This window comes from Megalopta genalis, chromosome 10 (genome assembly GCF_051020955.1).
Source record: "Megalopta genalis isolate 19385.01 chromosome 10, iyMegGena1_principal, whole genome shotgun sequence".
NCBI classification, from domain to species: domain Eukaryota; kingdom Metazoa; phylum Arthropoda; class Insecta; order Hymenoptera; family Halictidae; genus Megalopta; species Megalopta genalis.
The window spans coordinates 15,717,785-15,730,228 of record NC_135022.1 but is presented as its reverse complement, the minus strand read 5'-3'; the positions used below and the strand labels follow the sequence as shown (position 1 = coordinate 15,730,228).

Below are 12,444 nucleotides of genomic sequence, written 5' to 3'. Positions count from 1 at the left end.
AGGTCGAAAGTAATCTAATAAATGCGAAGCTAAGTCGCTGGGGGCAGGTGTCGCAGGCGCCAAACTTCGGCAGTGTTTAGACTCCGCGTCGCCGAGAGGCCGTCTTTTCCGGGACTTTTATATCCGTTCGCTCCCTTCCTTTTATTTTCACCTATCGCCCGAAACGATCTCCGGCTCACCTTAATTGTCGGACGGCTTCTTCGTGTCTGACTCTGCTAGGAAAATGTTTAGAAAACTGCGCGGTTGTTGCTCGAAATTTTCGGCCGTTTTTCTGTTTTCCTTGGCGCGGCACTTTGAATCTGTAATAATAGACGCGTGGGGGAGGGAAAATTACGATCGACCGTTTTAGCGATAAGTGTATTTTCGACTCGACGATTGTCTCTTCAGCTGCGCTTTCCTGTACGGAGCCGACGATAGCTAATCCTGGGGGATAGGTCGGCGAGTCGGAGGAGAAAGTTGAACGACTCGCTCTCGGTTAATTTTCGGTGGAAAGAAATTCTGAACGGGTAGGAAATATTCGATTTATTCGGATTGCTTCGTAAAACTAGTATTGTTGTGAATGATGCGGATCGGTTCCGTGATTAAAAAATGATTCTATGGTTGACGGTTACGTTCGTTCGGTCGTCCGACTATTCCACGTAGGCACCATGGGTCTGCAAAGCAAAAGAATAATTTTACAAAATTGAAGTCACGTCGGCGACGAGGTTGATAGAATCTCGTTAATCATCCCTTGTTTCGGTGCTCCTGAACGGCGCAATAATTTCAATAAAATACATATAAATTCCGAAAGAGTATCTCTCATTTTTCCAGTAATTTGCAAGCCAATTGCTCCAACTGTTACCAGCTCCACGAAGTTAACATTCGTTGATCGACGAGGAGCAAAATTGATTTTCTTTTCTTCTCCACGCGACAAGTTTATTTGATGCAAAATGAAAAAGTGGAACCACTGTCTTACTCGTTATCGAAAGTAGAGGTCTAAGTGCGTTCTAGCAGTATCGAACATCATTTTTAGAAACGATTGTTTAGTCATTGTTTAGTGAACTAATCTCTCTGACGTCCTAAAAACATTTTGATCGCTTGGTCCAATTATAAAATAATTAGTCCGCTTTAAATGTGTACGAATACTTTGTACACCGACTGAAGCTAATTCTTGAATGACAAATATATTTATGGTTAGTTCGGCGAGAAATCAAACGAACAGTTTACAGTATATTATTATCTAAAAATATTATATTATATTATAATTATACTATAATATATAATATATTATAGTTATATTATCACATAATATATTATTATATATTATTATATTATTATATTATTATATTATTATATTATTATATTATTATATTATTATATTATTATATTATTATATTATTATATTATTATATTACTATATTAATATATTATTATTTAAGAATATAATGTAAACTGTTCGAATAACCTGCAATCGTTGCTTTTACATCTTTCAAAACGGAATAACAATCTTATAATTGGACCAAGCGATCCAAATTTTGTTGGAACGTCGGAGCGATTATTTCACTAAACAACAGCTAAGAAATTGTTTCCAAAAATAATGTTTGTTACTGCTAGAACACTGTATCTCTACTTTCGGTAACGATTAAGCCAGCGGTTCCACTTTTTCATTTTGCATCGAATAAACTTGTCGCGCGGACAGGAAATAAAAATTCTCGGAACAATCTGCGGAAGAAGGATCGATAATTAATTTCTGATGGATTTTGGCAGTGGTGGCTCGTGTTTGCCGAGGGGATCGGTAGCGGCGACCTGTCACAGGCCGCAGCCCCGAGGAGATGGATTTGTTTCGCAGCTGTGTACACTGCTTAATGTAGAAGCCACCGGGGGCGGGGCGGGGATTGCTCCTGTGCTGGTAAGGTGTCCCTAAATCCGAAAGCTAACGATGATACGCTCGTTTCTCTGTCGAAGATCAAGCAGCGTTAAAATGCTCGGCAAACGCTCGCACGCGCTGCCGGCAAGAGAACAGAGATTCGAGAACAAATAAACACCTACGTTTCGCTAGATTGCGTCCGCGTTCTCGACAGCCGGTGGCTGGTAATTGACGAAATTCGGGTCGCAGCCGCCGTCTTCCAAGTTCCTCGGGGATAGCTTCTTGCTTCTTATCGCGTCGTACTCTTCGCCGAGCTTCCGGTACGTTTCCGCGCGGTTCTCCAGGATCTCCGTGACGATCTCTGCAAAATTAGGAAGGATATCCGGATGTGATCATCTGAAGCATGACGATTTCTTAATATTTCGGGTGCTCAGAGCATTGTCTGTCTTCATCTTTTGAGCGGATGTCGATGAAAATGATAGACTATTGTAGTTGATCCTTCTCGTTTGTAGGAGACAATAAAATGTGTATCTGTGATGCACGAAATTTTGCTAAACCTGGTAGACTCATTGACCCGTTTGAAGCTGAAAGTCTGAAGACTTCTTAACACTCTTGGTGCTCAGGAAGCTGTCTGTTCTCGTTCTTTGTGCGAAGATTGCGAAAAATTCTATATAATTCTATGAAATACTCGATCCTCGATAAGACAGCCTCGGGTAAATGAGCAAACTGAATACTACGAAAAGAGATTTTTGTTTTTTCCAATTGTTGTTATTAGCCGCGAAATTGTGTGTGCAATAGTATTTGATTATACAAAATTTCGCGTAATTAACAATTTCAAGAAGGAAAACTATTCGATGCAAAAAAATTCAGTACCCATCTATTAGGGAGAGAAATCGTTGTGCAGTTTATAACTATTTAAAAAATGAAGAAAAATATGTTAAAAATGACCTGTGCGAGGAAGGTGACAAATTTTAATATATGCTTCAAATTCTACAATGACAGCATGACAAATAGCAGCGAAATCCGATGTGAGAACGAGTATTCGGACAGTTCAAAAAATAATAAAATTTTCTAAGCATTTGGAAAGGGTTAAAATGAAGAAGCAACCGCCACTAACTGATGAACATAAACAAGCCAGATTGGAATTTGCAGAGCATCGAATACATTGAGGTAAAAAGTAGAAAAGATAATCTGTTCTAATAAAAAGCGTTTTAATTTAGATGGTTCTGATGGCCTAAATTATTATTTTCCTGATCTGAGGAAAGAAGAAATCGTGTAGCAAAGGCGGCAAATAGGTGGCGATGTTATTACGATGTGGGTAGCTATAGAATACTATGGAAAGGCGGCTATTGAATTTGTTTCTACAAAAATGAATACTAGAACTTTTTTAATATATTTAATAGGCAACTATCGAAATATGCAGAAAAAATAGCTAAACAAAAGTATATCTTTCAACATGATATCGCAACTGTGCATAGTGCAAGAATAACGCGAGCTAATTTTAAAAATAATAATATAGATACTTTATCGTGGTTAGCAAGATCGCAGGATTTGAATATTATTGAAAATTGTACGGGAATGCCAGCTGAGAAAGTATGCCCAAAAGGAAAGCAATTTAACACCATAGAAGAATTAAAAAGTTCATTGAGGATATATGGAAAAATTTGAACACGAAACACAAAAAGAAACAGAACACAATTTAAAAAACTGTATAAATCTCTACCAAAAGGAATGTTGAAAATAGTAAAAAGGAAGAATAGAAAAATACACGTTATAACATAGTAACACAAAGAATTCTATGTGCCGATTTTTTACGGAAAACCCAAACTGTCTTATAGTTTTGTCGCACCCGTTTTTCTTATAAACCGTTACCATCTTAATATGCAAAAACTTTGTACACGTCCGTGGTTTTAAGAAGCAAAAGAAGTTCAGGAATGTCTTGCCGCAGTGTGTAGTGGGCGATAAAATCGGTTTCGATGGCATATTGAGCCTGATAGACCCATTTCACCAATTCTTCGGGTACTTTCCAAACTGGAGGGTCTGCAAAATATCGTCCGAGCCTTCCGTATTGTCATCTCTAATTGTTAAGGCGGAGGAGCCTAGTTGAAGCCGGTCGAGCCCAGTGATTATTTATGACCGGGAAGACAGCAAGGGCATGCGTCGCGCCAGACCGGCACCGGACAGTAATGCGATAGCTATACCTGAGGCTTATTCTAATCCGTTAGCGTATTTAGATACTTTTGGCTTCTACAGGGTAATGGTAGTCGACGTAGGAGTTGCCAGTTTCAGACTTTAAGCGGCTACAAAGCCAGCATGGACAATGCACGAAGCAGTGCCCAAAGTGGCCAGCCCACCGACACCGCCATTTTGGACCGAGTTCCTAGATGGCGTAAGTTTCATCCTTTCTCAACGTGCCAACGAAAGCTGCCATGCTTACCCATAAGTAGCTCCCTGCTCTCGACCACGTTGCCGATCTCCTTTTTCACCTCCTTCATTAGCCAAGGCACGAACCCTTCTTCCACGTCTGCGTAAAGAGACACATCCGGTTAATTACTAGCCGAGGAGATCGAGATTCGGTTTAACAAGATTAAGTACGTGCATCGATGCCGAGCTGGTTAGAAGGTGTAAATAAAGAAAAATTAATAAACCTTTCAGATTAACTAATGCACAAAAAGTAGCAGTGTGTTCTTGCGAGTTCACGAACCGGCCTTGATCTCGTCCAGCAGGAATCCGGACATCTTCAGCCCCTCGAGGACAGCCGGAAGCAGCTCCGCGATGTAGCCGGTGAGCAATGTCGCAGCGGCCACGCGTTCTTCCGTCTCCCTGTCAGCTATCATTGCTGTCTCGTGCTGCTTCAGTCTGTCGTCCTGTCGGTTAAATGCTCCAAGTTGTAGGAGACTCTTCAGAAACAATTTTGCCGCACCTAGTAGTTTACCTTTTCTTGTCTTATCCTCCTCTCCTGCTCCTCAAGCCGCCGCTCCTCGGCCTTCTCCATTTCACGCAGCTCGAGGAACTTTCTCTGTTGCTCCTTCAAAGCCGCAATTTCCTCCTCCTCGAGGACCTCTATCAACGCCTGCTCCATCGTCTTCCCGACGAGCTTCTCCAGGATCGGCTGCACTTCGAAGTCGAAGTCGAAGAGCTGCAATCAATCGTTTCCTCGTAAACGCTTGAACGAATCCCGACAAAATGGCGGATTCCAGATTCCTTATCTTTAACCATCGAAATTTCGGAGACCTTTTTGTGAACAGTCACTGCATTTGTAAATCTATTTAAGTATATTTTAATATAGAAGTCCTGCGATATATCTCTGCAAATACGGTTTTCTTATTTTTAAAAAGCAATGCGAACTGTTGGATTCTTGCAACAGTAATTTCGGGTTTCCAAATAGATAGCTTGCAGAAACACCGAAATTACTTTTGTAGCAACACAGCAATAGCAATTTTAGTGCTCGGCTGTCCTAATGTTAGGACGTTAAGCGTGGCGTCTGTCCCCTGGGGTTGAAAGTGACTCTTCGTTAGGGGCGGTGTCAGTCCTTTTGGACTAACAGTATACTCTTCGTTTGGTTGGCGTCAGTTCTTAGGGATAGACAGCGAACCTATCGTTTAGACGGCGTCGGCGCATGGAGCCGACGGTATCAAGGTATAAATTTTGAAAATGAAGGTAAAATAAAAGTATAAACCACCTCACCAGAAAGCCCTGCAAAATCGGCTCCGCGCTTAACGCGTTAAAGAAAAATTTATTTTCAAACATATTATTATAAAATTTTATTATTAATAAAATGAAAATGTACTTTTTCTTTTAATAATAAATAGTAAGTTGTAGCAGTATATTGAAGTATACGAATTGTAGCACTAGTAAATTGAAAAGAAGATAGCAACGTTTTTAAATTTTCTTAGCGATTTTACACTTTGATATTATAAAATTATTATTAATAAATTATTACTACAAAATTTCATCAATAATAAAATGAAAATGTACTTTTTCTTTTAATAATAAATAGTAAATTGTAGCAGTATATTGAAGTATACGAATTGTAGTACTAGTAAATTGAAAAGAAGATAGCAATGTTTTTAAATTTTCCTAGCGATTTTACACTTTGATATTTCATCCGGTCATCTGTATTATAAACCCACGTAATTAGTTAATCCAGCGACAGGATTTGAGATTGTGCACAGTTCCTTAAATTCCACGGACTGCTAAATGGCACGGGTGCACAAAATTCCTCGGCCTAATAATTATTGTTAAGGAATCTCCTATTTCCTACCTATTTCCTATCACAAAGTGAATTATTAACTACCATCAAATGAGTTATTGTTTTCGCTACTTACATCACCGGGCTCGATTTGCGTGCTGGCATCCTGGCCAACTTTCGGCGGACAATACGGTGGAGTCGGAGGTCTGTCCAAGAAGTAATCGGTTTGCGTCGCGACGTCGAATTCGTCCGGTTTGTCGTACAGCTGTCGAATTCGGCGATTTAAATAAGATCATTCGAGCAAAGAGGATTATTGTTAAAAAGATGGAGCTATTACTTCCTCGAGAAAGACTTCGGTTTGCACGGGCTCGTGTTTCCGGCCTGGAACCGGTGGCGGTGACCCTGCTCTCAAAATCAGAGCTTTCGTGGCCTGCGCCTGGGCGCGTTTCCTCACCAAATGCCTCCTCCTAGCTTCCGCTTGCCTGGCCGCTATCGATTGTTCACCATCGATCTACGACATGTACGTAAATATTTCTCCGGGAGCGCGGCGCGCGGCGAATGTTCGCCCTAATAAATTCTCCGTGCATAGACTGCGAACGGTGAACTTTGCCCACCGTTTCTTCGATTTTTGTTCGGTCTACCGTGAACGCTCTTAGCTGCATCGATCTTACTTCGATGCCTTCGCCGAGTAAGACGAGTTAACTCGAACATACAGCAACTAGCGGATCCGATCGGATTGGAAATTTTTCGAAAAATTGAGAATAATTGAACTGTAATCATTTCGCGGGAACTGAAGACTTTATTTAAAGCATAAAGCATATTGTTTATTTAAATTAATTCAATAAATTGAAATTTATTATTTATTTATTTATTTAAAGCATATTTAAAGCATAAAGTCTCCAATTTCGTCATGCGACGTCCACTTTGATATGAAAGATTTTTGCACGATGTACAGGATGGGAAACTGAAGACACGTTTTTCGTTGAAAATGGTACAAATTCGAACCTCTCTAAAGTTATTAAAAGAATTTTTCCGAGACTGAATCTGTCACAGATTTGAAGATCGAAGCTTTCTCTTTACACCGACTTTCCAAGATTTCCTGACCTGTTTACAGATGTTCCCATTCAATGCTACCGAAACAGTTCAATTAATGAAGATTCTCATTCGCAACTTCCAAGAGGCAGTTCAGAACAGCTATTCCCGTTTTCGCGTTTTCCAAGTGTGTTAAATAATTAACAGATCGACTTACGAGGGTCGGCGGAGTGGCGTACGTGCTCCCGCGTACGACTCGCCGGTCAAACATGATGTTCCCCAAAGGAACCGGTTGATCGCTGAAACCGAGAAAAACAATAATTCTATTAGCTAGTTAAAAAACGAATGTCCTCCGGCGAGCAATAAATAATCGTTTTACGAGGAGCCCGCGAGGCAAGCGGAGAGGCCGATAAGAAATCAGCGAAGAATGGAACGATAAACACGCGACACGCGACAAACCGGGATTTTTGCATCGCGATCGATACACTCGAAACTTCGCCAGCGTTTTCATCACGATTTCCAGCAGACTTCAACTTTTTCTAGAACTCCCGACACTGGCAGAAACGCGAGGGCTGTTCAAATCGATCCTTATCGTTCGGACTTTTTCTCCTCGTCATCGCAACTTTTGCTTGCGATCTCTTTCGGTCTTCCGAACTTCATTCTACCATCGGTTATTTGCTTTCCTCTTCCCCGAAAGCGTTCCGAAGTGCATAAAGAGGCACGAACTTCCGACGGCGAAGAACTTACTTCGCGTCGCTCCTCTTGGAGCGCTCCTCCAAGGTCGAGGCAGCCATGGTCGACGCGTTCATCATTCCGAGAGTGAAATCGACTGTGGCCTTGAGCGCTGCCGGGCACCTGGCATTGTGGCTGCTGTGCCGGACTTCCGGTTTCCTGGCCAGCGCCACCAAAGACTTGAATCTCGATCGAAGAGGACAAGGCTCGATCTCCTCGGGCTCCGTGGGCCCGATCCCAAGAAGAGCCGCGACTTCCGGCGGCGGCATCAAGAACTCGCCGGTCTTCACCGTCGTGATGAACGGCTTCTTATGAAAAGTATGACCCCGCCTCGCGCTCTTGCGCTGCTCCTCCTTCTCCTGATCCTGGATCCTCTTCAACTTCGCGTTCAGCACCTCGTTGAAGTCCTCCGTCGACAGGGTGATGCTCGGCTTGATCGCCGGCACCTTCTCCAGCGAGCGGAGGCTGTCCTGGCTTCTGCTCCTCGCCTTCTTCTTCACGGGATTCGCGTGGGACGACTGCAGAGCAGCCTGGACCAGATGATCGTTCGATCTGCTCAGCCGTTTCCGGTCTATCAAACTGTTGATGCTATCCTCGAACTGCAAGATTTCTGACCCCTTCGCGTTCCCGTTCACGTGGAGCAGCGGAAGGTTGCTATCTAGCCCATCTCTCTGCAGGATCGTGAACGCTCGGGGATTCTTCCGCTCGCGATCGAGAGGATCCCCGTTGGCGATCGGCGCCAGCGAGGATATCTCGGCCGGCATGTCTTCTGTCTCACAAGTCCACGGACCGGGCTTCCCCTTCGAGCACCCTCCGATCGCGGCGGGAACCATTCATCTTCGTCCAGCTTCTCCTCTGAAGAAGAACCAAGAGCTTCGGCGAGAAGCGCGGACAGCCTCGATCCTCTTCGATCCTCACAGTGGAATCGGTCCGCTCATGGTCAGCCAGAGAAGCTGCTCTCTTTCTCTCTCTCTCTCTCTCTCTCTCTCTCTCTCTCTCTCTCTCTCTCTCTTTGCTTGGAGCGACTTGCACGTTTTTCCCGATAGATCCGCTCTGATAGATCCTCGAGCGATTTCGTGGACGAGGGAACTGTCGTCGAGGAGATGTCGCATAAACGTTTTGGTCGCGGAGAGGCGGCAAGTGACTGCGAGGATGGCAGCGCGGTGTTCACGGCCTTACTAACCGGCTCGCAACACCGCGGCCGAGTTCAGAGACTGGACAATGTCCTTAGAATCGACCGACATAGACCGCAGACAGGGCGCGCGTACATATATTTTTACCGCGCGAGCGGCCACTCAATAACGCTGACCATCGTCAACTTTGCGCATGCCTAAGTGATGCCGAAGGGGCTCGAAATCGGTGGTAACTATGACCACGTAGGTCCGTCCACGTTTCCCGCACCGGCTAAGCTGCCGGCTATTTCCCCGGGGTGAACTTTGCACTCCCCCACCCAGCGGAACTCTCTTCAAGGTGAAACACGCTTCAACCACGATCGTTCACCGTGCCTTACCTGCCCTCGAAGAGACTAATGGCTCCGTACTAATTGCGTCATTCCGTCCACCAGCCGACTTTTCGATTCCGCCTACATATTTCTAAACGGCGAAACGGATTTTGGCGAGATCCTCGCACGATAAATCGCGACGGGCCCTTCGGTCGCGTGCGCCAATCGGTCGATTGACCGCTTGCCATATAACATCGGGTCGGACTACTCATGAAATTTTCAGATGGAATTTATTCTAAGCGAATGTTTGTGGTTTCTCTTTTAAGCGGAAAGGAAGTTTTGCTCTCGGTTTCGAGCGTCCGAAAGATTTGGCGCAGTTTTTGGGATCGATGTTTCTAACTCTCGTACGCTGTTCGTGAAAACTTACAGGAATCGTGAATGTAAGTATCGTAACAGCACTATGATAATATAATTTAATAATATATATGTATATATATGTAGAATCTATAAATAATAATATAATAATATAATAGTATAATAATAATAATAATATAATATAATAATATAATATAAATAATATATATAATCTTTTTAAGATTATTGTATGCAAAGATGTAGCAATTGATATAAAAATACAAAAGAAAGTAAAGAGTTTATGTCAAGGTTATGCCAAGTTATTAAAAATTCAAAAGAAAGTAAAGAGTTTAGGCAATTCTTTCAATACGTCTTCAATAAGGTGGTAATTATACAAATTTTTCAAAAGTCTAATATATGATTTAGATTATACAGTTCCGAAACACCATACAAGAGTTAAAAAACGTTCTCACATTTAATGTTCAAATGAGAAGAACTGAAGAAAGATTTTGAAAGGGGAAGGTTCCAATTCAATGGAATTTATATAATATTAAAATACAAATTTTTCTGGAATAAAAACTTTGCTTCACAATATTAAGACTTTCAGCAAGATACAATATTTTGAATCACCCTGTAATAAATCTTTCTGTTCGCTAGAAGAGATTTCCCGAAAATTTGCTCTAACTGAAATCTATAATTCAAGATGTCTTTACCGGATTGTTAAATCTTTTACGCCAGAACAGCCACAAATTACCGCTGATTTATTCTAGCTATTATTAGGACGCAATAATTTTTGTATTTTATATTTATATTTTCGTATCCGGTGCAACATTTTTCGCAGCGCTATATTTGGTCATTGATTTTTTTTCCAACCTGTTCGGTAATTGTTTAACAATTTCTCTGTAACAAATCGAGGCTGGCCTTGACGGTTTTCGCAGAACACGCGACACGCATGATTCGAGATCGCAGATTACGAACAGCACACGAACTGTGCATGAATATTTTGAATTTCAAGCAGTGGATTTGTGTTTCCTTGGAAATTAATGCGATTCGATAATTCAGGTTACTAGTTCCGATTTCATAAATGGAAATTCAGCTGTTTAAGTCACTATCGACAAATATATTAGAATAAAAATTGCCTGCATTAATTACAAAATACAGGAACTAGCTGGAAATTGATTTCGTTCTGAAATTACTTTAATGAGATTAAAACAATGCAACATATATTCGCAGTTCCCCACAAAAATGTTCATAAATGTCTCTTGTATATCTCGGTAACTTAAATGCATGCTGAAAATTGTATCGAAATCAGTTGACGTTGTTATAAGTTATAACAAATTAAAGATGACAAAAATCGCAGTTTTATCACGATTGGAAGAAATTGGAAAAAATTCAAAAAAATTGGAAGAAATCTGCGGTTTTTTAAATCTTTCAACGCCTGTAGCTCGACTTTAGGTTAACCGATTTCGATCAAATGTTCAGCACGCATATAAGTTACAGAGATCTACGAGGAGCATTTTTAAAAAATTTTTGTTATAGACTCAGATAAAAAAGTTAAAAACGAGAGTTTCTTATCTTTTTTGTCATCCTAAGTAATAGCAAAATTTTAAAAAGGCATTTTAGTCATCGTCTAGTAGACTAGTCCCTCTATCACCTAACAAAAATTCGAGCTATTTAGTTGAGTTTTAAAAAAGTTATTACGTTTTAGAAGGCGAACGAGTACTTTCATGGGCACTGTAAATTCTCTTAATAATTTTACTGTTTCGTATTTCTGTCATAAACGCATAAAATCCGCAGTCTATTATTGACAAAGAAACGAGGCACGATCTCCCGAGCCGTATCTTCCGTGATAGAGAAGTGTTTTAGTAGTTGGAAAACTCACGATAGAATCAAACGCGCGGTCGTTCCCTTCTACTGGCCATCTACGAAGTAATCGACATGCGACCGTTGCTTATACCGTCACGGGTGTATCACACCTACCCGATAGTGTATAGTTCTTCCGGATTAGTTGCGAGACTACTGCGTAAAATAATAAAAATAGCGTAAATAGACGAGTGCAAAATCCGTAGAAGTAACACACCGCAACCCTCTCTTTCGTGAAGTTTTTCTAAATTTCGGAGCAGCTATGCTTTTCGATCAAAACACTATCTAATTGCATATATTAATCTACGCCCAATTATCTCAACCAGGAATTATAAAAGATTGAGATTTATTCTCTAAGATTTATAAAAATTCAGACAAATGACAAATAATTGCTTTGGTGGAAAGAACAGTTCATTTAATCGTTTGATCGAGGGAATTCGATGATTTACTCAAATTCGTCGAAAAGATAAATAATTAGGTGTGGAGGGAACAGCTTGACTAAGCGAAATGAATAACGGTCGTGCAAAATAATTTATCGCATCCTGAGAAAACAGTTTTCTGCACGAGTCGAAGTTTCTGAGTAACAGCAATCGTGGGTCCGCCAAGGACGATGAGTTCCGGTGGCGATAACATTTAACACACGGGTCTTGCTGCTGCTCGCAGAGTTATTATAGTTTTCGTGACACGATATCGGTGTCTTGGATCGGACTGGTTCGCGATACGGTAAAGAAACTTGCGACACGGAGTACTTTCTTGCTCAGAATTTGTCGACGGTTTCATGAAAAGTCTATCACTTTCGGTGGATTCATATACGTATATATGTACATAGCTTTTGTTAACTTAAATGGTACTTACACGGGTGGATTCCTGTACTTCTTCTGAATGTGCAGGATCGCCCTGGGACTTTTAACGAAAGCGTAGGTTTGCCTCTTCTCCATTTCCATCGTCGGGATGTTGTAAGACTGCACCCCTCGGTTGCACATT

At 41.5% G+C, this 12,444-nt stretch overlaps 1 protein-coding gene across 4 annotated transcripts; it reads right to left on the bottom strand.

The window, feature by feature from the left end:
* Positions 1-507: 507 nt before the first annotated feature.
* Positions 508-8,975, bottom strand: Rsph3 (Radial spoke head protein 3). 4 transcript variants are annotated; one of them, XM_033469678.2, is made up of 9 exons: positions 7,818-8,970; positions 7,288-7,369; positions 6,376-6,549; positions 6,175-6,303; positions 4,782-4,985; positions 4,551-4,713; positions 4,284-4,370; positions 2,029-2,207; positions 508-653 (listed from the first exon to the last, which is right to left on the bottom strand). In XM_033469678.2, exons 1-8 carry the CDS (start codon positions 8,633-8,635, stop codon positions 2,035-2,037), a joined length of 1,830 nt encoding a protein of 609 aa, XP_033325569.2. In that variant the 5' UTR covers positions 8,636-8,970; the 3' UTR covers positions 508-653; positions 2,029-2,034. The 4 variants fall into 4 exon arrangements, with proteins under 4 accessions (XP_033325569.2, XP_076380822.1, XP_033325570.2 ...); XM_076524707.1 differs by lacking the exon at positions 508-653 and adding an exon at positions 1,367-1,935 and having other exon boundaries at positions 7,818-8,971; XM_033469679.2 differs by lacking the exons at positions 508-653; positions 2,029-2,207 and having other exon boundaries at positions 4,495-4,713; positions 7,818-8,974.
* Positions 8,976-12,444: the final 3,469 nt, after the last annotated feature.